The sequence below is a fragment of the Eublepharis macularius genome, chromosome 10 (genome assembly GCF_028583425.1).
Source record: "Eublepharis macularius isolate TG4126 chromosome 10, MPM_Emac_v1.0, whole genome shotgun sequence".
NCBI classification, from domain to species: Eukaryota; Metazoa; Chordata; class Lepidosauria; order Squamata; family Eublepharidae; genus Eublepharis; species Eublepharis macularius.
In genome coordinates this window covers 34,824,338-34,851,363 of record NC_072799.1, presented here as the reverse complement: position 1 = coordinate 34,851,363, position 27,026 = coordinate 34,824,338, and the positions used below count along the sequence as shown (strand labels likewise).

Genomic DNA, 27,026 nt, shown 5'->3' with positions numbered 1-27,026 from the left:
TCCCTCTCTTTCCTTCTAGTTTAGGCTATATTTGCTATTTTGCTTAGAAAAAAAAGTTTTGTACTTTTAAATATGCCAAATACTACAATTGCATAGACTAAGTAAGTTACAAATTATACATTTTAAGTTGGTAAAGGAGTAACATACGTCATTTTATATAGTTATATCTTTTTTTAAAAAATGTGTTTTTTTAATTTAAAATATTTCTTTATTGCTTCAACATATCTGGAAATTTTATCTCTCTGTGTGCATGAGATATATCTCTTATGTCATGATCTGATTATATCATAATTCAGATACTTTATAGTTTCTAAAACAATTAATTACCTCTCTGATTATAAACTCAGGACAGTTCAGTTTTAATGCATAGAATTTTGTATGATTCAGCCTTTAATGTTCACTACCTGGTTTCGTAGCCCTGATCAGCTATGACAAAATGGCTGGCTTTGAACCAGTGACCTTGGTGACATCTTCCTTGGTTTTCTATCAGTAAAACCGATGGCTTTTTTCACAAGGGAGTCATAGATATGAAGGCATGTTAAACCTTCATATAATGCACACAATGCAAAAATTATTATTTTAAACATATGTAGTGTGTCTGTCACCTTATATCTCATGCCTTTTCTCCAGATTAACACAGGTTCTGAAGCCTCTGCCACTGTCAGTAGCTCTTATGAGAGTTAAATATAATAAAAAGAGCCATAGAGAAGCACTCAGTGATGAAGAAACATAAGTTGCTGGAATAATTCTTGCTTTGGAATCATTTGACAGACGAGTACAAATCTTTCAATGTTTTTAATGCCTGTAGGATGAAGCGTTAAAGTCAACAGGGTTTTTTTTATTATTCCAAATCTATTCGGTGATCAAAAAACAACTCAAATAAATTTGATACATTTTCTTTCTCTTTTTTTCAAATGGCTGGTTGAACAGAAATCACGATGCAATGCTCATGCAGAAATAACTTGAGGCAGTGTGTGCCCTAATTTGGGGCCTGTTGGTGTTTTCATCCAATGGCCCATTAGAGAAAATTGGCTGTTGTTGGGGCATCCCATTATTGCATAGAATCATCCATTATGCTTTGTATTATCTGTGGGAAAGTTGTCCTGGCAGTAATGGCTACCTGACAAGTGTTTAGAAACAGGAAACATTAGGAAGATTGGTCCCTGCTGAGGAGGAAAACACTTCTTAATGTCAGCAGTAGCTGATATATCAGAACAGAGCCTTACTTTTTAGAAACAAGCACCCTCTGAGAGAAGAGTAAAGAAAGACCACAATTTCAAATGTTTCCCTAGGAGAAGGTGGTGCTTACTGAAGTATTTAGGTTGGGGAAAATGTTATTTGTGAGAAGTCCAGGAACCAGTGTTCTCTAGTGTCAGCCTTGTTGAAGGTTGGATGGATGGGAGGGGAGAGGGGGGTCGGTTCTTTCCCACTGAAACAATGTGGGTACTTTCTGTGTGGAACACCTTAAGAATTACATGCTGTGTGATGTGAATAACTAAGCTGCTTTTGAATTCTCTGATGAGGTAAATTGAAAAATGACAGTGCTTTGTAATGCCAAAGGATCATCATCTCCAGTAGTGAAAATTGGGACAATTTATTTGAGGACAGTTGCTGAGTAAGAAACTTCAGATTGTTAAAAACATTGTTACTGATTTTAAAATTAGGATGAAGCTGTTCTGCAGAGTTCAGCGTAGCCAAAAAAAGAATATGTAGTCCAGGTCACTAAATTCAATAGGCACCTTGCTGTTTTAGCATTTGGAGTCTTCAAAAACCTTGAAAATGAGCAAGAACATCTGATGGTGATTTACAGCCTTGTCCAAAATTTTATCAGTCCATAGCCACTTATATTTCTTATTGTATGTTAGATGCTATATAGCTTTATGGTTTATTTTGACAATTTGGCCAGGCAGATTATTTCCTGGAGAAATAATTTCCAGTTTGGTGGAACATGACATTTTGTTCATTATTTAGAAAACGTAAGGCCATTCTTGCCCTGTAGCTGTTATAACAGGCCCCATTTTGAGAACATCTTAGGACCAATTTATACATCATTTAAGTGCTTGTGGCTGCCAGACACATGTCTGTCAGACATGTACTCAAAATTCCCTTCTGGAAACTCAGTTCCCAGGTGCATGTGGGCATGATTTGAATGATGAAAATGGAGTCCAGGGAGAATGGTCTTAAGCCTTCCTTCATGCCCCCGTTTTCTGACTTGAAACAGCCCTGGTGAAACCACTGTTTGCCTATTGGGGAAACTTGCATGTGGCTAACAGTGTATGTTTCTGAATTCATTGGCTTTAAAGTAAGGCTGCCAATCTCCAGATAGGACCTGAAGTTCTCCTGGAATCACAACTGATCTCCTAACTCAAGAGATCAGTTTCTCCCAGAGGAAATGGCAGATTTGGAGGGCGTGCTCTGTGGCATCACATCCCCACTGAACTCCCTCCCCAAATTCCATCCTCCACAAGCACTACTCCAAATCTTCAGGAATTTCTCAAGCCAGAGTTGGCAGCCCTGCTTCAAGGACCACTTTTCCACAAACATCTCTTCCTTTATTAGCTGCCCTCCGGAATCATTTACTTAAAAAGTCTGTTGTATTAATGTGGGAGATTGAACGTGCACAGTGGAGAGCAGGATTAAACTCAGTGGCCTTGCCCATATATGTGTTCAATATAATTTGTGAACAAAAGCCAACGTGAGTAGAAGTGGACACATGGTTGAGACTCTTAATTTGCATCATGTTTTGACTACTCACAGGATCTTGTTCACAAGTTAAATACAACATTAATGTGGGGCCAGCAGGCACAATCCAGCTCCCACTATACCCATTGACTCTGTCCAGAGATAAATTTATTAAAAGAATCCAATGAGCTAGGAAAGTAGCCTAGCTTTGGGTTCTCATATATTACGGCAATCTACTTCTGAAACAGAGAAGAATTTCAAGAGCATGTGTGTATGTTGATCAAAAGATCAATTGTAGACAGTCCGTTTTTATTTTTATTTTTGATGAATTTTAATGAGAGGTTTTTAAAAACAAATAGAAATTTTAAAAGATGAAACAAAAAAGGAAAAACAAAATAAAGGAGAGTAGAGAAAAAGGAAGAAAAATGGAGGAAACACTTCGATTTTCTCTACGACAGATAACGGTATAATAACAAAATTCACACTTGTACTCTTGTTATGAGAATAAAGCTTCTAATTGTTTCTGTAGTCCTCCCACCTTACACTTCAAAACCACAAATCATCAGTTCATTTTTTTCAGTTTCACATCAAAGTCGATAAAGAGTTTCCAGTTTGCTATAAATGTGGATAATGTCTTTTCTTTGATCAAAGCAGTAAGTTTAGCCATCTCTGCTAACTCCATCATCTTCATAATATATTGTAGGCAATATTGGACTCTTCCATTTTTGAGCATATAGTAGCCTTGCAGCTATTGTCATATATAAGAATAAAATACCATGTTTATTTTCTAGCTCTCTCTCCATTAGTCCCAACAAAAAAGCTTCTGCTTTAAATTGTATATTAATCTTCCAGATTTTCTGTATTAACGTATGGATTTGTGTCCAATTTTTTTTAGCTTTTTTACAAGCCCACCAAAGATGATAAAATGTCCCTTCATGCTGTTCTCATTTCCAACACTTATTCAAATATTTCTGTAGACATATACCACAGATACATCATCCTACTATATAAAAGGCAAGCCATATTGCCAACAACTCACTTTTTATTCTCACACAGGTGCATTGCTGACAATTCTGGCCTTGAGGCCACTGGAAAGCACCCATTTGCTGCCAAGGAGGGGGACCAGTGCATTGATGGCCTGAGCACTCCTCCCAGCACCAATTGAGTTCTCTGGAAGCCAGAGTGGGAGGGCACTGAGAGGAGGTACGGGGAAGAGTGCTTATACCGTCAATTCATCATCAGTTCAGCAGACCACTTCCTGGTGGTGGTGAAACGTCCTGGTGGCAAGCAGATGCTTCACAGCGGCCTGGTGGCCAGAGGGGGAGGGTGCTGAGGGGAAGCACAGAGGAGTGCTTAGGCTGCAATTCTGAAGGTCCAAGAATCTATCATTTTTCAACAGCAACCATTCTTTCATCCATATTAAATAAGAAGCAACAAAATATAATTTCAAATCAGGTAAACCCAGTCCTCTTTTGATTATTGGTTCCCGCCCCCGCCATATAAACTTAGAAATATCCTTTTACTATTGTTTAAATGGTATATTTGTTGTTAAAACAGGTACTGTCTGAAACAAAAATAACCTTCAAAGTAAAACATTCATCTTAATCATGGATATCCTCCCCAACACAGAAAGTGGACGTTTTTCCCATCTTAACTGATCTTCTTTCCATGTCTTACTGTAATTATTTTGAAATAACACACAATTCATATTTGTCAACATAATACTCAAATATTTTATTGTCTTTCCAGCCTTAAAATTTGGGGTTTTTTTCATCAATTCTACTCAGTTTTCTGTATTCATATTTTGTCAACATTTTTGTTTTTTGCTCATTAATTTTAAAATCTGCTAATGCACCAAATTCTTTCAACTTGGCCATCGATACTTCAATTCCCTTTAAGGGATCCTCCAAAATTAAAACTAAGTCATCTGCAAAGGCTCTTAGGTCTTTAAAAAATTTTTTACTCCCCCAGTCATCTCACCCTGTCTTATATCTCTATTCCATATCTCAAGAACCAAGATAAACAAGGAGGGGGGACAATGAATCTCACAAGGTTTAGTTAACTCAACATTAACAGCCCTGTTGAGCAGTGCAAACTTTGGATATCGACTACATATTTTTAAAAAAATCAATGGCTTAAAGTAATAAAGTAATATGTAGTAGCCATATGGCTGCTGCACAGCTTGAATGCACTGTATTAGATTATTTTAGTGAAAAAGTAATGTGATGATTTTAGTGTTGCAGGCAAGTTGCTAGTGTGTTCTGTGTCGAAAAGCTTTCATTGTAATTCACAAGCCAACATTCTGCATTGGTACTGAAGTCACAGGGAAGAAGAGAAGGAATTGTAGCATGTGTGTTACTGCTTTAGTTTTGGGCAATGAGGAAAGGGAGGACCAGCCTGGGAATTTCAGCAATCAGCAGCAGATTCAACTCAAATCCTTTCCTTCTTCCCCAGAACGGAAAGCTCTTAGTTTAAAATGCTTATCTGCTTCTCAATAAGCAGATTCACACAACCTTTTTCTTGTAGGGATTAAGTAAACATGATGTGCATTTATAGACAAGTTGATAAGTGACATGTGCTATTAAGGAAAAGAGGATATCTGTGATAACAAAGTCATTAGGAAACTTAACTGTTTCCCAGGCCACTGGTAAAGAGGACCCCTTGGTTAGTGTTAACAGTTTCACTGTCAATCCTAACTAGAGTTGCCAGGTCCCCTTACTCTCCCAGCAGGAGGGGGGCAGCACTTACATGTCCTGGTGTGCCTTTGTGCGTACAAAGCACGTATGCTCCTGGGTCAGCACAATGATGTCACTTCTGGGAATCATGCCGCCTGCACATAGTGAGAGAGGAAGCTGTGATCTTGTGTGGCCTAGTCATTTCCAGTATGGTGCCCATAGGTAACCACCAATGGGTTTCCTAGCACCCACTTGCTTCTTTCCCATAGGATCTCTTCCCCAAACCAAAGATCCTGTCTTGGCTTTCCTTCATTTCATTGGAGCCAGAGGTGTTTAAGAAGAGCTGAAGAAACTTTGTCTTTGTTTCTGCAGTGATCACATATCTGGAAACAGTGACCTTCAGCATAGGATGATGCTTGACTTGGAGCCTCCTAAAGTTTTGTGGCAGTCATTTTGTTGCAGTGGCCCACTACCTGTTCTCAAAATTCCAGACATGTCCTCCAGTTCAACAAGGTTGGGGACCCGTCCTATGGCCCATTCCCAGTTCCTTAACTCATGGTGATGCATGGTAATTTTAGCCCATCATTGCCAAGCCTTCCACCGGTCTCCCTCTACAAGGGGTATGGAGAGTCCACTCCCTCTGGTTGCCCCAAAAGGGGCACAGTATTTTATCTGTTTTTATCTTTTATAGAATTGATTTTAAGCTGTATTTTAATCAATGTTGTACCTCGCTCTGAGCCTGCTTGTGGGGAGGACGAGTTAAAAATAAACAAACAAACAGATAAATAAATATGACATTCCCTCGTTCTTAAGAAGAAATAGCACCAGAGGTGTTTTTAAAATTCAAAATTAAGTAACTAGTTTATGTATTTTAGAGGGGAAAGTTCAGGTGAAATCAGGTGATTCAACATATATATCTAAGGTAAATTCAGAACATGCACAGATTTTAGTTCTTACGCTCTTCACAGATACTTAAAGGATTATGTTTTGAGGCTTTGGTTCCCTTGTTTTCTGCCAAGTACTCTAGTATACTTTCTTTTTAGTATTCTCTTTCTCTTTTGGAATTAGGAATGCTGGTACCCACTTTCTAGTACTTCAGTCCTCTTCTCTTCACACACCAGTGCTTTCCTGCAGTCGTTAACTAAATCTGAAGGTCTCCACAGGCAGTTTCTAACCACACCTGACCAGGGATCTCTTCACTCTCCAGAACTACCTCCCTGTTTGACTGAGTAGGGAAAATCTCCTCTTCTTAGAAGATCTGTCCCTTTTCTTCGGCCCGTTTGGGAGTCTGCACCTACTTCACAAACTTCCTTGCCAACTTTTCCCCAGTTCTCCTGTTGGTGTTAAAACTGCTGTCCGCTAGAACTCATTTCCCAACTCTTTCTTCTCTGCTAGAACTGAAAACAGACTCTCCCTTTCCAGCTCATGCTACCCAATCAGATCGCTTGGAGTAGCTTCCCACTCAAAGCTCTCTGATTCTGTGAGGGATTAACCCTTAACAGTTCTGCAGCTGTGTGTATACGGCCCTTCCAGGCTTTTTAAAATGGGCAATCTGTCACAGATGTGTAACCCACAGTGCAATCTTGTCACAGTGCCAGAGTGTCCTTGTTAAAGTTTCAGAATATATAACCCCCTCTTTCAGAAGACTTTCATCCTGTTTTCCGATGACCTTTCCTGTGGAACGCAGTTGCTCAAACATAATTTTTTTCAAAACAAAAAATAAGGATAAAACTGATTTTAATCAACATACAATGTTCTATATAAAAGGGAATAAGAAAATAGGTACATCTTTTCTAACGTGTTATGTTTTCTACCTCATGCTCTGTTATTGTTGTTTTTATATCAGAGATATTTAAGCAAGCCTGAATGCACCCTGTCAAAAAGAGATGAATTACCTGTTTAGTATGCAGTAAATTAGCTTCCAAGTGGATTTCATTGTGTGGTGTATTTTGTGGAGAGATTTATTTCTCTGTATTATGTAAGCATGTTGGTTCTATAGTACAAAGTGATGCTACTGGATTTACAAAAAGCCAGGCTGTTAACGTTAGGTTGTTATATATGTCAGCACGTCTTGGTGAGTGCCTTGTTAGCAGCAAAACTAATTTACAGATTAATTTTTTAAAAATTCAAAACGCCAGCTATTCAAGAGTGTTTTTTAAAGTGACTCCTAAAATAGTTCAGATCTTTGAAAGGATCCTTAATGTGCAAAGAAAGCTTTGGCCGCCTCACCATTTTTGTCTGATTTCATTATAGGTATTGTTGGTATCAAAATAAATGCAGAACTATCCCAGTCAATGGATGGACCATAGGGACATAGTTAACGTTCCTTCCCAAGGGGATTCAATTCAGTTTTCATGTACTACTTGCATATAGCATAAGCAAGTTATCCATGCACTTTGGACATGAAATGTTTCCAATACTGAAATAGAAAGATAATAAATATAGAGCACTAGTACTTAATCTCTGCTTCAGGTAATAGATTAACAGTTCAGTCCTAAACAGAGTTATACTTTGCTTCTCCCCCCCCCCCCTGCTCCATCTGTTCAACATTTTTGTTTACCTAATGGATGCTTTTTGTCCTCTCGAGGCTCCTAGCAAATATATGTCATATTAAATTCTTTACAGTGTGTGTAACAATGACATTTATTTACTCAAGGGACTTGAGGTATACCATATGATACATAGCGAGCATTAATTGATAGTGTCTTTACCTAGAAAGAAAGAGCAGGCAGAAAAGCGAGGAGATGCTAACATTCTTAAATGCCTACTCGCTCAGCAGGAAAAGTACTTGCCACTGTTTTTGTTAATGCAATCAGTTACATTTTGTGGTGCTGTTGCGACATTGTGTTCATTTTAACAGAGAATGCAGTATACGCTGCTAAGGTTGCATGCCCGTCAATTCATCGCCTCTGAGACTGTGATTAAACATCACTAGTGTATGTGGAAGTTTAGCTCTTAATTTCATTATGATTTTGATTGTTTTTCAGTATGATGTCAATGGCAGGAATGGAGGCTGCCCGCCCCTTGCCTTGTAGGAATTGTGGGCAAGCCTCTCAACTGGGCAGAGCTTCTTCTAGTGGCCATCTGCTGTAACTGCAGGCCAAACAGGAAAAATTGATCTGTAGCAGCCATTTAGCACAGTGAACGCTCATTCCCACATTTAAAAAGTGAAAGCTGATTCCCACATTTGCTATCACATTTGACTGGCAATGCTGGGAACTGAACTTGGCATCTTTTGCTTGCAAAGCATAGGTCTGCAACACACGTTGAATTGTGCATCAATGCATGCAGCTCAAGGAGGGGCTGCAGCTCAGTGGTAAAGAGAAGCCATCCTAAAGGAGTCCTTGTACAAGACAGGGTAAGCTTGTCAGAAGTTATCGTCCCCACCTCCAACATACCTAACTATACAGAATCACCATAGAATTGGCAAAGAGACCATGATTCTACCTCTCAGCATTGACCACCTGTGAAAATTTGACCTAAGGTTCTTGTTACCCTACTGACTGTCCTCCTCTTCCAAGGTGCTATCCCTCCTCAGTTGCTGCTGAAAACCAAATGATTAGCTAATAATAGATGACTCAGAGGAAATCATGAGCTATTCTCAGACAAGCAGAAAATTGGGCTAAAGATCAGAAAATAATTCTCTTGTAAATTATTCCTTCAATCACAAGTAATTGCGGTACTCTTTGAGGCCTTTGTTTTGCTAGTTATAATACACTCTTGGTTGTGCTCCAAACTGGCTCGAATACAGGAGCCCAAATTGGCTCGCAGGCTAAACTTCACAGTTTTATTTTTCCACTCCAGAAGACTTGCATATTTCAATATTAAGTGATTAACAAGACAATTCTAGGCCTACACTAGTCTATTAAATATAGATGGCATTCAGATTTTTTTTAAAAAAAATTTAAGTCACCTTTCCCTAGTGTTGTGAAAGCTTGGGGGGGTGGGGTGACGAAAACAGTTTTTGGAGAAAAAACTTTCTTTTCTGAGGACTATTTTCAGATCTTCCAATGGAAAAATTAGGAGTTGGGGGGGGGGGCACTGAACAAACCCCTGTGAAAGATTTTTATGTAGGATGATCTACAGCATTAAAGAATGACAATTTAGGTTTATATTATAGACATATACCAAGTATTTTTAAGGATAAAAATGTGACTAATTTGTCCACCTTTAATATGCTAAAATGTGTATGATAATAATACACTAATGAAGATTTCATTTTAGAGTTTCCAGCTTGCGAGAAGCTTAAGGGGGCAGAGTCATGTAAAATGCTGGCCCTCTGATGGCATGACATGACTTACAGTGCAAGCCTGGAAGTGTTGTCATTGCATCAGGCAGTGTTATGCAAATAAGCAGTCTCCTAATTACTTGAGGGAAATTAGCTTAAAGGAGACCAAGCGAGAGGGGATAACAGGGATTCTCCACCTATGTCTATGGGGTTTATTCCCTTAGAAAACTCTTGGAATAAAGCCAGCCAGAAAGGTTTTTATTAAAAGAGAAGTAAAAGGGCAAACATACAAACATCTCACACAACACACATACAAGGTTAACTAAGAGAAAATCAGGGAGAAAAAGGGGAGAAAACAGTTTGGGGGAAGGGTGTAGTTACCAGCCTTGAAGATAGAGGTCTGCAGAGGCAGCAGCAAAATGACCAGCATTTCATGGAGAAGAGGCCCAAATGGATTTGGGGGTGTGTGTATGAATCCAAAGACATGCATACACATACTGGTGGCTAGGGAGTCCAGATATAGGGCAAAATGCTCCTGCACTCAGCAGCACCCAAAACGGGCCCGTTCTGCCATGGATTGGGCCCGTTTTGAGGTGCTGCAGAATGCAGCGCCCTAAACAGGCCTGTTTTGGTGCAGATTGGGTGCATTTTTGAGCTGCTGTGGAGTGCAGGAACGCTCCTGCGCTCAGCGCCCCAAACAGGCCTGTTCTGCTGTGGATCGGGCCCATTTTGAGGCGCTGCAGAGCGCAGGAACGCTCCTGCGCTCCACAGCACCTTAAAAACTGGCCCGATCCATGGCAAAATGGCCTGTTTCCTCAGCACCTGAAAATGGGCCTGCCCAGGGGCTACGCGATGACGTCACTCCTGTGGGGGCACACGTGCTCCCCCCTTCTCCCCAAAGGTGTCAGTCCCCTGTCCCCTGCTGGGGACTGGCAACCCTAGTGTAAGCTGTTGTGTTTGTCCCCAAAACAATGACTTAATGGGTTTTATGGAGGTAGATAATGAATAGGGAGAGGCTTAATAGGTCTACCTGAGGTGAACCGTAGGTGTAAATGGTGCTTGATGACCCTTTGAATACTGGATGGGAAAGGCTACCAAGTTTGGTGCTTAATCAGGGAAAAGAGTGAGGGGAAATGAGACAGGGCATGGATGAGATTAGTCTGGGGCTTCTTGGGAGACCTCATTGTCCTAAGTTATGCATGTCTCCGGGGCATGGAGGGGGTCTTTAGTCAGCCAGCCGCTTTGATTCTCCTTCTTCCAGGCTCCTACTTGGCTTGCATCCATTTTGTTTTTATTTCAGTTTCTTGCACTTATGCTATATGAAGACGGGTGTTTATGATTTCATATCTATAAACTGCCCCTCTGCAGAAGAAGGGGTCTAACTGCTAACAGCAATGCTCTAAGATTCCACTGATACGATGTGGTTTTGCCACTAGAATCCTTAAGAGACCTCTCCTCTTACCAAGCAACAGTGCGGAGTTAGGGGCTGCTCTAGCAAAAAACCTGGCAGCCCTAGTTCAGTATTTCTCCCCGTAAAGTACCCATGTGATTGTATGAGATCATTTTTGTCTAAATAAGATACTTATTTTTGTTTACAATAAAATTAGTGTTTTCTGTTTTAAACGTTTATTTTTCCTACTTCTCAGCTGGCAAAAACACATGCTAAGGTAGCATAGGGTACAATAGTTTACAGCATGTACTCTTTCTTTCATACTGGATGTCTTCATAATTTTGCTTGTAGAAAAGTTCTAAACATTATACATGTGCCAAAATTGTACAATTTTATATGCTAATTTATAAATATTACATTTGCATAGTTAAGGTAGTAAATAAGGTTAGATTTGGTAGGAAAACAAGTACTGCATGTATTTCAGTTTCCCCCAAAACTTCTATTTTTTTTCTGGGGAGAAAAAAAATGAAGAAAAGTTTGACTCTCGCCGATCATGGCTTCAACATTTCTGAAAATGTTACATCTCTGTGTTGGCCCTATAGTTCTTCATTTTTATCTTCCTCTTGAACCTCAATCAGGAAGTTGTTTTAAACTTCTGCTTCAGAGAGGCAGTAGATGCTGAACTAATACAAATTAACATTCATGGTTGTTAGAAAATGATGTTGGAGGTCGAGTCTGAATGTGATATTGGCATAAGAATAAGACAATCCTCTCAAATGTCTGCTTGTAGGACCATAGATATTTTTTCCTATCAGTACCTGTCCTGATTTCCCATGTAATAAGGATTCAGTTCTCTTTTCTAGAATCTACATACTCCCACAGAGGACCTAATTCCAAATTAAAAACTATGGGAATTCTCTCCCACGCAGCAAATAATTTTGTGTACTTTTATCTAAAGGAAAAAAACACATACCATTTAAAGGCAAACTAGTAATAATAATACTTGGCATTTATGTTGTGTTTTAAAGGTCTTTACGTACATGATTTTAGATTTTACAAAGCCACTGCAAAATAGACATGTCTTATTATCTGTTGTGTTGTATTTTCATTTTTGCGTTGCATTTTTGTATTTCCCCCATGGAGCTCAGGGTGTATAAGGGTCTTCATTTTATTTTTACAACCCCCCCTGTGAGTCATGTTAAGGCAAAATAAAGTGTTTGGCCTAGGGTTGCCAGGCCCCCTCAATCTCCCAGCTGGGGGACAGGGGCCTGGCACCTTTTGGGAGAGGGGGGGTGCACCCGTGCGCGCCCCCACAGGCACGATGATGTCATTTTGGGGTGATGTCATCGCACGGCCGGACGCTGCAGAATGTGCCCGAAACGGGCCGTTATGCCATGGATCGGGCCTGGTTTTGAGGCGCTGTGGAGCGCACGAGTGTTCCTGCGCTCTGCAGTGCCTCAAAACCAGGCCCGATCTGCAGCAGAACGGCCCATTTTGGGTGCTGTGGAGCACAGGAACGCTCCTGTGTTCCACAGCTGCTGAAAATGGGCCGATTTGCTGTGGATCGGGCCCGTTTTGAGTGCTGCTTAGTGCAGGAGTGCTCCTGCACTCTGCAGTGGCCCCAATCTGGGCCAAAATGGGACCAATCCTGGCAGCTGTGGAGCACAGGAGCACAACGCACGGTGGGGGAGCGTGCAAGGAAGGTGCACCCCCTGCTGCTCAGATAAGTGGGGGTGGGGTGTGGGGAGCGGGGGCGGGAGATCCCCCGCCCCCACTGGGGGTCTGGGATCCCTAGTTTGGCCCAAGCTCAGCCAGTTAGCTTGAGTGACAAGTATAAACCCGGGTCTTCCTGGTCCCAGCCTGGTACTCCAGCTACTACACCAAGTTGGTTCTCTTCTAAGTTATTACAACAGAGTGCATACTCCATGTATTGCCACTTGTTCTGTTACACTTCAAGTGAAAGCCAGCCAAATGTTACTAATCTTACTAAAATTCTGAATCTTATTATTTCTTGCAGATCACCAGAAACTAGAAAGAGAAGCTAGAATCTGTCGCCTCCTGAAGCACCCAAACATTGGTAAGGATGTATAATATTTGTAGACCAGGAGTCCCAAACGTGGCGCCTATGGGCACCATGTCTTCCATCTACACTTTTCTTGGTGCCTGCCAAGTGTTTTTAGAAAGCTGCCAGATGGGGCTTTTGTCTGTCAGGGCTTCTGATTGGCCATTTAAAATCTAATTGTCTGTGCAGATACCGAAAAACATTAATTTGACAACAGGTGCCACCATAGCACAAGGATTTTCACTGTATGACTGAAGGTAAGCTGTGTATAAGCAAGAAATTACTTTTAAAACAGTATGCCATTTTAAAAGCATCCTGTTAAGCAGAGCTTCTGTCTTAAATGTTGAAGATTTACTATTAAATTTATGCATAGCCTCACTCCCTGACATTTTGTAGTTTTTTCCATCTCCTGTAGCAGCTGTTTTATAGTTCTCTCTACCTCCTGTGGCAGCCATTTTGTGGTTGCACCCACCACCCTGTGTCAGAATTCCATAGGTGCCCACAGGGTCAAAAATGTTGGGTACCCATAATGTAGATCATATAAAGTCATACAGAAATTTTATATAGGACAATATCCCCTGAGATAGTCTCTGAAAATAAGAACAAATATCAGGGCAATATTTTTATTCGTTTGATTAAATACTAATGTGATTGTATGAAAGCTGTTCATTTATCATACACTTAGAAGTGCAGATATTTCACTCCTTTTCCCCCTAGTGAGATAGGCAAAATAGTAAAAATATAGGAAAACTCCTTTCATATTGGGTGCTGGGTAGGGTTGCCAGCTCCAGGTTGGGCAATACCTGGAGATGTTGGGGATGGAGCCTGGAGAGGGTGAGGTCTGGGGAGGGGAGGAGGGGTATAATGCCATAGAGTCCAAAGCAGTCATTTTCTCCAGGGAAACTGGTATCTGTGGCCTGGAGATCAGTTGTAATTCCAGGAGATCTCCAGCAATCACCTGGAGGCTGGCAACCCTAGTGCTGGGGGTAGAAGGAGTGGGGGGGGCATTTTGGAGAAGTACATTAGGTGTTGCTAACTTCATGCATTACTCTTTTGCCATTGAGGAATATTGGAAGACAGTAATAGAGATGTTGGTGACATGGAATGTTTATAAATCTAGCAAATCTACAGACTTCACCTTCACCTGCATAGCTGATTCACATCTACTAGAGTGCAGAAGGGCAGAGTTTTAATTTGGTAGCCATTCAAACAGGCTGCTAAGTGGAAATTGCGAACCAAGCAGTCATGTAGTTCAGACAGATTAAATGAGCAAGAACAGTGGTTCACAAATGTAAGAGTTACTGTGGTAGAACATTGTTCATAAGTTACCCCATACTGAATTTAAACTGCTTGAAGAAGCATTGGGAATGTGACAGAGCCCAAGGACCATATGAAATTGCTGAAGGATTTGTAGTTCTGTTTTATATTAGGCTGTATGGAGGAAAAGTGTTTTCTGTGAGCTCTGCCATGTTGTATTATTCATTCCATGCCAGCTGTTTTGTGGGTTTTGGTTTAGGTCACTTTGAACATGATTATGGACTTAGCAAGATCAGTGCTAAGCTCCGGGCCCATGGTGCTTGCTTCTGCAGTATTGTACATAATGATGTGTTGAGTTTGCACCCAGGAAGAAACAAGAAATTACCAAATAAATTTGATGGAAAACTCAAAAGCTGATATCTTCTTTTCAGTTCAGTTGCCTTTTCATTCATGTATGTATCAGTGAAGTGACTTTTCTGAGGAAGACTGAGATGAAGGAGAGAATGCCTGCTCTCCTCATTATTTGTCTTGCTGCTTGACAATAAGTAGAAAGGAGGTGTAGAAAATATGGAGAGAATGGCATCATTGTTTGCTGCCAAGTGTTTTTCTGTAATGGTTAATTAATTGATTGATTTAAAACAATTCTATGTCACCCTTCCACCTAAATATGGTCCCCAAGGTGGTGAACATCAAAACATTAAAACAGCTTTTAAAATAAAGTAAATATAAAGCAATTCAATAAAAACATATAAACAGATCAGTCCCCTCTAGGAATCACCAAAAACTCTATGGTTTTACCATTGAGTTTCCAGGGATTCCTAGGGATGTGATGTCACTTTTGAGTTTTACCATTGCTGATGGCTGCCCCCCATGTCCCCACCTGGTCTCCTCCTGGCAGCCAGACCTGGCAACCCTATTCAAAGGCCATTTAACAGAATGCATTTTCTGCTCATACGAGCAGTCCCAAATATTGTCTGGTGTAAAACGAAGGATAAATTTCTGGCATATTATTTGTTGAATGACACTGAGCTGAAAATAATCAGCAGCAATTCTCATGATTGCTACTGTTAGAAATGAAGCATTTTGTTGGTGTTTGTATGGCTTATGGCTTCGGCCGGAAAAGCAATAAACATATATAAAAAAAAAAAGAAATGAAGCAAATATGGATATGGTTTGAGATGAGAGAGAGAAGCCAGTGGGACTTTCTTCAGTGGAAAAAAAATAATCTGTATTTGTAGCGGGACTGGGAAAGTACTCTGAAGAAAGTGAGGAAATTTCTTGTCAGAAATCATGCTTTGAATTAATTTCATATTATTTATTAGCATTATCCAGTGTTCATAATATTTCTACAAAAGAAAATCTAGGGTACATAGAAGGGGATCACTGTTTTTGTGAAGTCTGTTTTCTTTTTATACGCACAATTGCATTGCAAATCATGTTAAATTACATGCATTTTATTGAAGGGAAAAAAGATGACGAAGGTTTCATTTCCTCTTTCATATAACTCAGTTTTTTGTTTTGCTTTGTTTTTTAATGGTATTAGATTTTAGTACTATGAATAGACTCCCTAGGTAGAAAAAGAGGCTAGAAAGCACCCTAATTTTCCCCAATAATGAAATCTACTTCTGAAGTTTCCATTTTCTAGCCTACTTCCTTTTGGAAAAGGTTCACTTTTCCATGTTTGATTAGTAATCGCTCAGCACTAATACCCTTTTATCTTGCTCATTATTAATACTGCTTCTCAAGTATTTTTCTTCCTGTAGTTTTGTATCAGTATGGAGCACTTTATTTCTTTAGTAATGGCTGAAACCCTGTGGATCCCTTTAATTATTCCAGCAGCTATACTTGGTTAATGTCTTCCCCCCTTATGTGTAGATGGTGCACCATTATATATCCTAGATGTAAGTAGCAGTAAAAATGTATTGATGTTCCTATAAAATGGGGAAAGTACTGTGTTGCTTGCAGCCGATGTGCTACAGAGGATAGCAAATGAATGTATTCATTTTATTATTTTCAAATTTCATTTATACCTCACTTTTCTTCCATCACTGAATTCAAGGTGGTATCTACAAGGCTGTCAGGTGGTCTCCTGTACTCTGACCAATACCTGCTTGACCTTCAACAAGGTTGCTGTATCATGTGCCTTTCAACCATATTTCAAGATGGCATTTTTAAAATTTAAAATAAAAAGATGCCCATTTCAGGATTATAAGATTAAAATTGTGCTCTTTACATCAGTGCGACTTATCCAGATAGTTTTACATTTGCAATATTTAATAATATCAATGTTTGGTGTTTGTTTCTGGTTATACGCAAAAAAAGTCAGTTGAAACAAATTAAGGTGAGCTTCTTATGCTGACAGAAAGAATGAGAATGGGTTGCCAACATCCAGGCGGGTCCTGGAGTTCTACCAGAATTATAACTGATCTCCAGGTTATAGCAATCAATTGCCCTGGAGGTAGAGTTGCCAGCCCTGTGTGGCAACTGGCCAGAGTTTGGGGGTGGGGGGAAAGTCCCACTAAAACCACAACATCACTTCTGGTTCAAATAGAAGTGATGTCATCAGCATCAGGGCAACAATCTAGGATTGCACTGATACTCTGTGATAAAACAGCATTGGGGTAACAGAATGATGCAGATTCTCCCCTCCACTTTTCTGAGTGGCAGCAGGGAGTGGAGCCTGCTGGGCAGGAGGTCTTCCACTAGAGCAGGAGACTTGGCATCCCTTTGTGGAGAAGATAGCAACTCCAGAGGGTAGGCTTTGTGGTATCACATCTACACTGATATCCTCCCCAGGCACAGCTCGCCAATCTTCAAAAATTTCCCAAGCTGAAATTGTCGACTCTGATTGTGCAAGATACTCATTGCAGTGAGCAGTTTCATTTTCAGGTACTGCAGCAAGAAAGTCAAAATTTCCTGTGGGAACAGTCCCTTTGAGAGAAATTTTGGAATTTGAAAAATAAATGTTGGTGGTCAACAGCTTAATTTTTTATATAAAATTGCTATTGCAAAGATACATATAATGGCCATCTCCCATGTATCTTACACAGCATTGGATCCAGCTGTCCCTTATTTCTCAGGACAAGTCTTTGTGTTTTGGTACTTTCCCCTGTAAAACAAGTTTTTGAGGGTGTCTTGTGTCTTTTTAAAAAATGATAGTGTGCAGTAGAGAGCAATAGCTTTCCTTCTACCCTTCTTTCCAGATTGACTACCAAATAGTAAATGTTGGTAAGTGGATTCTGAATTTCACCTATTCTGTAAGAAGTCCACCTACATTCATTGTGAGATCAGACATTCTGTTTTTCATTTTTCTTTTTGAAAAGGGAAATTGTTATGTGGTCATTTTACTGACGTGTTTCTTTCAACTTAAAAGACAGGTGAATGATTGGAAGAAAGTAAGAAAAATAGTATCTTAATTTTTCTGCTATGAAGAACACATTGTTGACCAAGACAGATGCAGCAGAGTAACATTACAGTTATTAGCTATGCGTGAAATAATATGGAGTATGAAAAGACAAAGAAGTAGCAATAAAAGTACACAAAGTAAGTTTATTTTCAGGTGAAAGTGTCTTCATAGGCTTTTTATCATCTGTGCGCCAATAGGCATTTGATATAATTTGTTACTAAGTCTTAATTCTTTAGTCCTTATATTTGTAGAAGGAATTATGTACATTTAGCAAAGGAAACTGGAAATATTTAGTGAAGCAGGGTAACTTAACTCTTCCTTGATTTATCCCAAAGGAAATGGTTATTTAAACAGTAACAAAGATGTTAACTCTGGATAGTAACAGTATCTAGGGTTGCCAACCCTAGGCTGGGAAATTCTTTGAGATTTTGGGGCAGAGCCTTGGTTGGGCTCCATTTGGAGAAGGGGGGACCTCAGCAGGGAGGTATTGCCATTGAGTCCACTCTCTAAGGCTGCCATTTTCTCCAGTGGAACGGATCAGAAAATTGGAGATCAGTTGTAATTCTGAGAAAACGCCAAGCCCTGCCTGGAGGTTGACAACCATAAAAGTATCCCTGTACATATGACATATCTGTGTGAAGGGCCAACATGATCAGAGGTGGAATAGGAACAAGCATGCTAGCCCTGTCCTCTTCTATGAATTTTCACATGAATGTGGACAGGGGTCATTTCGTTGAAAAAGAACTGCAGGAACGCATTAGCATAACTCATTAGCATATCTCAGCATATGCCACACCCCCTGACATCACCGGAAGTGTGTCAGAAGGCAACACCCACCCCTCAGGCCCCTTCCCCCCAAAATATCCAGGTATTTCCTGAAAATAAAGCAGAATGAACTCAAAGCAGCTTACCCTCCTCTGGAGAGCCAGCCCCAGCATCCCTGCTTGCACGCACGCACTCACTCAATCGCTAGTCACAAATGAAAATAGAGCAGCAGAATGAACTCAAAGCAGCAGCTTACTCTCCTTTGGCGTTCCAGGCCCAGTAGCCCAGCTTGCTCTCTCTCTCTCTCTCTCTCTCTCTCTCTCTCTCTCTCTCACTCTCACTCTCACTCACTCACTCACTCACTCACTCACTCACTAGTCACGAATGAAAATAAAGCAGCAGAATGAATTTAAAGCAGCAGCTTATCCTCCTTTGGAGGGGAGGCAGTGAGGAGGAAAAGGAATCACATGGGTGGGGCCAAAACCCACGTGACCTCTTTTCAGATCTACAGGAATGCCGTTCCGGCACGTTTCCCCTCCAAATGAGCCCTGAATGTGGGTGTACCACTTGTGTGTGTACAAGCTGTAGGCATCAACTTCTATGATCAGAGATGAGCCAACACATATACACGCTATGCCCATGTTTGGGTAAATACACGTTGGATGGAGCAGGGCCAATGTTCTACATTGCTCTGGGAAATAAAGGTGTGAACCTGGTTACGGCTTGGGGCTGCTTAAAGAGAAGGGAAAATTACTTTGTGAACTGGGCCACAGAAATCTGTGAATAACACAAAATGAACAGAAGTTTGGCTGAAACACCTTGGAATTCTATGTTCCTGCAGACAGTGGAACATATATTACAGATACTATTAGATGTTTGCAAGAAGGATCCCACTTAGCTATGATCTATTATGTGCTGGCAGTGCATTTTTTAAAGGGGACACTACAGTGATTGTCCACTTAGGTCATCAGGAGTACTGGGCAGTCAGACACGGCATTAAAGAGCCTTCCAGTTTGTTGGAGCTAGCCATTTTCTGGCTAAAACTCCGTCCCTTCATTAAACTGTGTGGGATTAACTGGGTGAAATTTTGGGTGGTTCTCCTCATATTGGCTAGAAGTTCTTTAGTTTTGCCTGCTTGGTACTAGGGTACTAGGGTTAGTCAAATTAGAGTTTCAAGTTAAGGTTAAATAGGCTGGCTTACTCTAGTTAAACCCTAGCCTAAAGAGTAGGCAGAATTAAGTACTTTAACTTAATTAGATTAGCAAGTATCCTGAAGTATGTATGACTCAGACTCAGTAGAAATAACCAAACCAGATACTGCAACCTGACTAGTCCAAATGCCTGAAAAGAGTACTTGCTTGGCGTCGAGCATCTTCACCTGAACTTGCATGGTCACCAGCATAGGGAAATAGTGTTGATGGACAGCATCTCTTTTCTTTCTTTACAGTCTTTTAGCGACTGTAAGAGCATGAAGGATCCAATTCCATTGATTATCAGTTAGGTTCCAAGAGACTGACAAGTGGTTTAACAGTATGTTAACATCCTCAAAAATAAATGAGTATTTTAATACAAAATTAATATGAGTCATAACTTTCTCCCCAAAGGGCTGAATAACTGGACATATACAAAGCATGTGCTTAAGAGACACATCTTATAAGTTACATCGCCAATAATTGGACACTATACTTAATCCTTTAGTAAAAAGGTCCTATGGTGTCCAGTATACCCTAAACATAATTTTTTTTGCTGAATAAATTGCAGTTTAAGACTAGAGATGGGCACAAACAGCAGTACGAACAAAAAAAATGCCATTAACAAGCTGTTCGTGAGGCCCCATTCTAAATGAACGGGTGGTCGTTGCAAGCCTTGTTTGTTGCTGTTCGTCAAGCCAGACAGTCTGGCACCTGCAGTCAATTCCCATGGCAACTCAGGCAGGGATTGTCTGAACTCTGTCTGAACTCCTGCTGTTGCCCTGGAAACCCCAATCTAAGCCCGATTTGGCTTGATAGGCAGGTCTTCCTTTCAAGTGTGGAGCTCCAAATTTGTTACAAGGGAGCAAAGGCCAGGAGGGAGGGGGTCTCCCAGCTCGTCTTAGTTTGCAGACAGTGGAGAGGGAGAGACAGTTGCTATTGGCATTTTGATAGAGTGTATTGGAGCTTGAATTTTCTTTGTGTGTGGTGGGATAGGGATCTACCCCTTCAAGTTCCAGGGCTGCTGCCAGGCTCTGGACCAAGCTATTATTTATTATTAGTACCTTTCCTGCTGCCTGCTCAGGTCAGGTTTCTGGGAGTGGTGCAGTAGGGATCTTGACCAAACTTGGATGATGGCTGGAGGAGAGCCTGCTGGCCCCTACAAATAGCCAACCATGAACATATTCATGAACAGGGCCATGTTCTTGGTTGTTCGTGAGTCTCTGTTCGTGGATGGCAACGAACATCATGTTTGTTTGTTTTTCTGTTCATGCCCATCTCTACTTAAGACCCATAGCAGCAACAGGTATATGGCTTAAAGCCTTATCCCATTGCTTTGGCAAAATTGTACAATCTAGCACACTATTCCATTCATCTCTGAGACTCTGCATATCATATTTATTGACCGACAGCAAATATTTATAGACAAATATTGTAGGTTTCATTTTTTGTGTTGATTCAATAAGAGTTTCCAAAAGTTGGGGAGATTCTGAAGCACTCAAATCTGCCGGGCCATATTTGAACATCAATTTTAGCAGAAATTGGCAAATCATATCTGGACCTCAGTTGAAAAAATGACAAAAACTCATCATCATAGTCTATCAGTTGATCTAAGGTAAAAATTCCCTTTCTGTCCAAGTCTTCCATAAAAAAAGATTTCCTCCCAATTTTTATACCTGGATTGGAGCATTTAGCATGTGAGAATGGGTCAAATTGATATTGTTGTGATATTATATGCCATACTTCTCTGACTGCAGAGTTTGCAGGAGGAACAGAATCCATTTTAACATAAATAGACCCTAATGCATTCGATTTAAAAAGTGGCTCTGAAAAAGAAGCCTCCAAGAGGGCCCAAGATGGATAATCCAACTGATAGGAGTGAACCCAATAATTTGTGTGTGTTAACAAGTATGCCTGATTGTAGGCACTCAGGTGTGGAAAACCCAGTCCTCCTTCATTAATTGAAAAATGTATCCTCTTTAAAGAAATCTGAGGTGGTGGTGAACCCCACATAAGTTTCTGAATCAAACAAGGATGCTTCTGAGCTTCACACTTAGCATAAAGTAGTATTGAATAAAGCAAATGTGCTTGTTATCTATTAATTAGATAAAAGAACTCAAAGCTAGAGTAACCAGAACAATATCTTATCCATATCCAAATGCAAGAGAACAAATGGCATCAAACAGTAAGAGGTGCTTTTATTTTAGAAATGACCTCTACTCTCCAGTGTCTTCTAAAATGGAGATGGCACTCTGTTACTTTCATGCTTTGTCATTGCTAAGTTTAGACATAGGCCTTCCAGCAGCAATTTTTATTCCCAAGGTTGTGCTCTTGCTCTAAAGGAACACATTTGTAGTTGGCTACCAGAAACCATGAAGGAAATTTTTAAAATGTATATTTCTGTTGCCTTCCTTGCTTTTTTAATACACCTTTTTCATTTTCACACGTTTCCCATTTCTGAACCTCAAAAAAGCCACTTTCAGGCAAGAACACATTGTTTTTGTCACATCTGCTTCATCTATTAGGAGAACAACCTCTTCATAATCTTCTTGATACTTTTAATCTCCATTTTTTGTGACTAGATCAACAAACATATTTTCCATCATTATAAGAATATATAACCCGAAATCCAGTTTTCTTGTATGTGTTCATATGTTCCAACAGTTGAAAATGCCCACTTTACCTTGTTCTCACAAAGTGGCAATCACACATATTGGGAAGATAAAGGATAAACATGCTGCCCTGGTACATAAGGTAGGAATGCCCCAAACATAACAACTGAAAGGAGTTAAAATTAGTTTCCCAGTTTGAATGTTAAATGGTGCAATTTGGAAGACGTTCAAAAAGAGACGCTGACACAGATGCAGAAGAACAGATGATCCTGGAAGCGGCTGAGCTTAGCAAATTATTTCATTTGTATTATACTGTTTTTGAAGGAATTTTTGCAGGCAAGGTACGTATTATGTTTGGTGATCATTCATTGTAATGTGAACTTTACTGAGTTCAGAATTGGGTCCTACATTTCAAGGTTCCTATTTCTTGTTGAGTATATGGAAAAATACTCATCAGTTTCCAAGAGTTCTGTCCCCGTTTATAAAGTTGGCACATACACCCTGGCATTATTTCCATGATGCCTTGAATACTGGGTAGTGAGAAGAGATGCGTATCTGCAGCTGAAGCTTGGAATGAACTTTCTTTGGGTTTTTAGACAATATTATTTGTATAAAGCCACTTCAGGGTTTGTTGCGCATTGCTTGTATTCATCCTCAGTGTACTGTGGGAGTAAGCCAGGGGTTAAAACCACATCATTTCCCCCCTATATCTTCCTCCTCCTCAAACATTTGAATCGTGTCTGAATGAACCTTTATAGGTCAATGAAACAGCATGTGTAGAAGGCCAGAATGTGCTAAACAAGTATGAGACAACAGTAAGTGTATGCCTTCTAAATATTTAACAGGATATATTTTTATATACTAAAGATGTAGTCCTAAACATACAGGTTATGAAGGAGTACCCATGATACTCAATAGAATGCCATCCCATGTGAATGCGTTAGCCTGTGACCTTGTGCCATACATGTACATATATATCAAAACTCCCACAGTCCCCCTCCAAAATTTCTGCTTTAAAAAAAAACAGCATTGATTTAAAAATGCTTAACATTTCATTCATTTCATATCTTAAGTGCTTAAAATGCCCTCTTGGCAAAAGGTTCCATTGATTTCTCTTCCATAGGGTTTGTGCACTTGGAGCACTTTGTAGGTCAAGCTGCCTACTGTGAGAAGGTTGTGTGTTTGGAGCAGTAGATCCCAGGTTTCATAATCCCTTACTGGGATGTAACAGGCTACTGCTCAGCCTTTGAATATTTACATACTACATGTAACCTGAGTTGAGACTGGATCATAAACTTGTTCTATAGTAGACTGTAGCAACAGGAACATCAGATTCTGCTATCTTCTGCTTCGTAGACCTAGTAGTCTTCTACTCTGGAGCCAGGATTTCTGTATGGCAGTACATGTGTATTATAGCTAGGTTGCATGTGATGTTCTAAGCAGTATGCAGGTGTTATAACGATAGTACAGTGTCTTTGAACATCTCCAATATAACAGAAGTGATCATGAACCTGATTGTCTATTTGTTGGAAATTTTTGATACTGTTTCCATATTGTTATTTCTTACTTTGTGATGAATGTTTGCTTTTTTGGAGTGTCCACAAATTTGTGATTATAATAAAAATATTTTTTTTTAAAAGAGAGAGACTGGATCATAAACTGTAGATTAACCAGTAGTAATGTGATACATTCTAGATTGTGCGGACATGTATTATCGCCATTAAATAATTAATCTCGCTATCTCTTAACAAAAGGGAGCTTGAAAGACTTAAACAGATTTAGTGTCATGCTAAGCAGATCTACTCAGAAATTTACTCAATTCCATTCAATGGAGCTTACTCCCAGAAAAGTGTGTTTAGGATGTATGAAGCATGATCTCGGTCACCAGATGGACATGGCAGGGGAAAATGAGAACAGTGGAGCTATCAGGCTAAATAATGCAAGAGGTACAATCTGTGACATTTCTATGCAAAACTCAAAAAGTCTGTAAGATTAATACAGTGTCTATTCACAACAGATGTAATAGGTGGTGACATAGTCTCCTTCTGGAGTCATTAGCGTGTGAGTTTCTTAACTGCCTTGCATACTGTGCTTCCCACATTCCAAATGACCTTCAGGCATCTGAGAGGCATTGGTCCTAAAACATTTTTAGTTTCTGATCATACATGTCTCCTCAACATCCTATAGGGCTGGGAGAAATATGTAACAGCAAACCAGTTAACAAACCAGTAACAAACTGTAGTTAAGAATATCATAGTGTCACTCTAAGCAGAGTTACACTCTTCTGGGCCCATTGACCTCATTGGATTTAGGAGTGTGTAAATCTGTTTAGGACTTTAGGACCCCCACCCCCACCCCAACACACACACACACACACAATTACGGTTTGCTGGTAGGTCTGCATTTAGATGTCACACCAAGCGTAGTTTAATCAAACTATGATTTATACACTGTGGTCCATCATTACATGTGAATGGAGCCCTAGAATTAGATTTTAATGGTGTCCTTCCTTCCCACAATTTTTCAACAATGTCAACACATGCATCTTTGCTGCATCTAGCAGCCCTAAGGGAAGAGAAGAGTAGGTGGCTTTGTTGCATATCTTCAGGAGCAAAACAATACTGGGCTTAAGGATTTCAGTAGTGGCCGTCCGTACTTGTAATTACTAGATTAGCTTCTAATGTGAGTGGGATACAGCCCAGAGCAAGCATGCTTAGGCAGGTTCCCAGGCCAGAGTTACTCCAGTCTAAGTCCATTGATTTCATAATATGATTTGTGGTTGTACTCCCCCTCCTCCAGTTCACAGATTAATAAAACATACACTTACTGTTTCACACAAAAACTTGTCTAATGTTTATTAGCAATAACATCTGTTCATTGTTGTTAATTCTGTGAAAAATGAAACCTCAGAAACAAACATTTCCACTGAACAATAAAGCTCTGGAAAAATGTCCAACCTTTCCCCTGTCTCTGCTGATGGCCCTTTCCTCCGCAGATTACTGTCTGCTGCAGGCTGCCAAACTACAGGAAAAGAACAAGCCGCCTTGCAACAAAGATGTTTATTCTCTATAGCTTTATGCAGACACAGCTGGATAGGATAGTTAGCAGCTGAAGTATGAATGGTATCAATACTGGGATTCTTAAAATTTTTGCTCTCTGTTGAGTTTATCATGTTACAATTTAAGGATGTGATCTCCCACTTTTTACTTTTGGGGCATAATCCAGCAGGATTAAACACATTGATGGCTATTGATTTCATTGTGTTTAAGAGCGTAATACCTACTAATAGTTCGATTATGGCCTTTGGGTGTTTGGATAGTCTTCATTTAGGTCATTATCTGCTTTTCAACAAATTCTCAATTTGTAATGGCTGTCTCTGTGTGTGTGTGTCTATCATGACTAAACATTATGGCTTGTTTCTGAAAATATTAAAAACAGAGGAGAAAATCAAGGAGTTGATATTAAGTTAGAGAATTATTTCAAGTACTGTTGTGTCAGTTTGGTGTCATTTGGTTTAGTAAGTCTCAGTTTATGCGAAAGTGACTGGAATCCAAGAAAATTCACAACTGCTTTCCTCTTCTCTAGTAAGCAGTTAGATGTTAGGAGTGGGGGGAGGAAACTGAGCCAAAAAGGGAAAATTGGCTTCCTGGGTCCCATAATAGAAAAGAGTCCAGTAGCACCTTTAAGACTAACCAACTTTACTGTAGCATAAGCTTTCGAGAATCACAGTTCTCTTCATCAAATGCATGCATCTGACAAAGAGAACTGTGATTCTTGAAAGCTTATGCTACAGTAAAGTTGGTTAGTCTTAAAGGACTCTTTTCTGTTTTGCTACTACTCCTCTGGATCTGGGTCCCATAATATCTTACAATAACTTGGAGGGGGGAAATTATTTATTTACTTCATCACCTTTCTGCCTAATGAGGACCCAAAATGCTTTCCATTACTCTCCTGTCCTCCAAAGCATGTACTTCTGAACACTAATACCTGGGCCTTCCCCACTAGCCTAGGATGCTGAAATCTTTTAAGAGCTGTGACCACTAAGATTCCTAGAAAAGGGATGGGGTAATTAGAATTTGAGGGCAATGTTTGAGCTGTGAAGAGGCAGAGCCCTGAGTTTGCATTATCCTTAAATGGGGGAAGAAAGTAGGGAACAAAGGTTGATGTCCATTTGCTATGAAGCATGCATTCCTTAACCTAATTTTCCAATATGGAGCACAGGGAGGGAAAGATAAAAAAATACCCCCTCTTGTGTTGTACTGCTCAACTTCATGGCTAAATGACCAGTTTCTTCTCCCCTTACCCTGACATGCATAGTCAGGGCAAAAATGCTACACTGCTGAGGTTCAGGGCTTATTTAAGCAAAAAGGATGGATCCCTAGAATTCGGCATCCTACTGCTATAGCATTGTGATTTCTATAGATGGAAGGGGGGTCCCCCATCTGTTTATCTCCCTCGCACCCACTCCATTACAATCACACCACCATGGTTACTCACGAGATCCTTATTTGTTGTAACTAAATTGAGGATTTAAAAAAAATCAGTCAAACTGAAGCATAGTATATTTTGTTTATAATTTGATCAGTAACTGCAAAGGTTGCATTAGCAGTCTTGTGGAAGGATGTCTTGTCTTGGATGTACTAATATGCATCAATGGCCAAATTAACTTCTTATGTGCACAATAGATCAATAGTGGAATTCTGGAAGAAAATGGAAAAATTTCTTTAATTACTTAGGTTAAAACTAAGACAAATTAACT

At 40.0% G+C, this 27,026-nt stretch overlaps 1 protein-coding gene across 14 annotated transcripts in view; it reads left to right on the top strand.

Moving 5' to 3' along the window:
* Window positions 1-27,026, top strand: part of CAMK2D (calcium/calmodulin dependent protein kinase II delta) — a 196,632-nt gene that overhangs the window by 65,171 nt on the left and 104,435 nt on the right. For all 14 annotated transcript variants that reach the window (XM_054990284.1, XM_054990282.1, XM_054990279.1 and 11 more), the window contains exon 3: window positions 12,993-13,052. In XM_054990284.1, coding sequence (XP_054846259.1) covers window positions 12,993-13,052 — 60 coding nt within the window. The remainder of the gene's footprint in view (window positions 1-12,992; window positions 13,053-27,026) is intronic.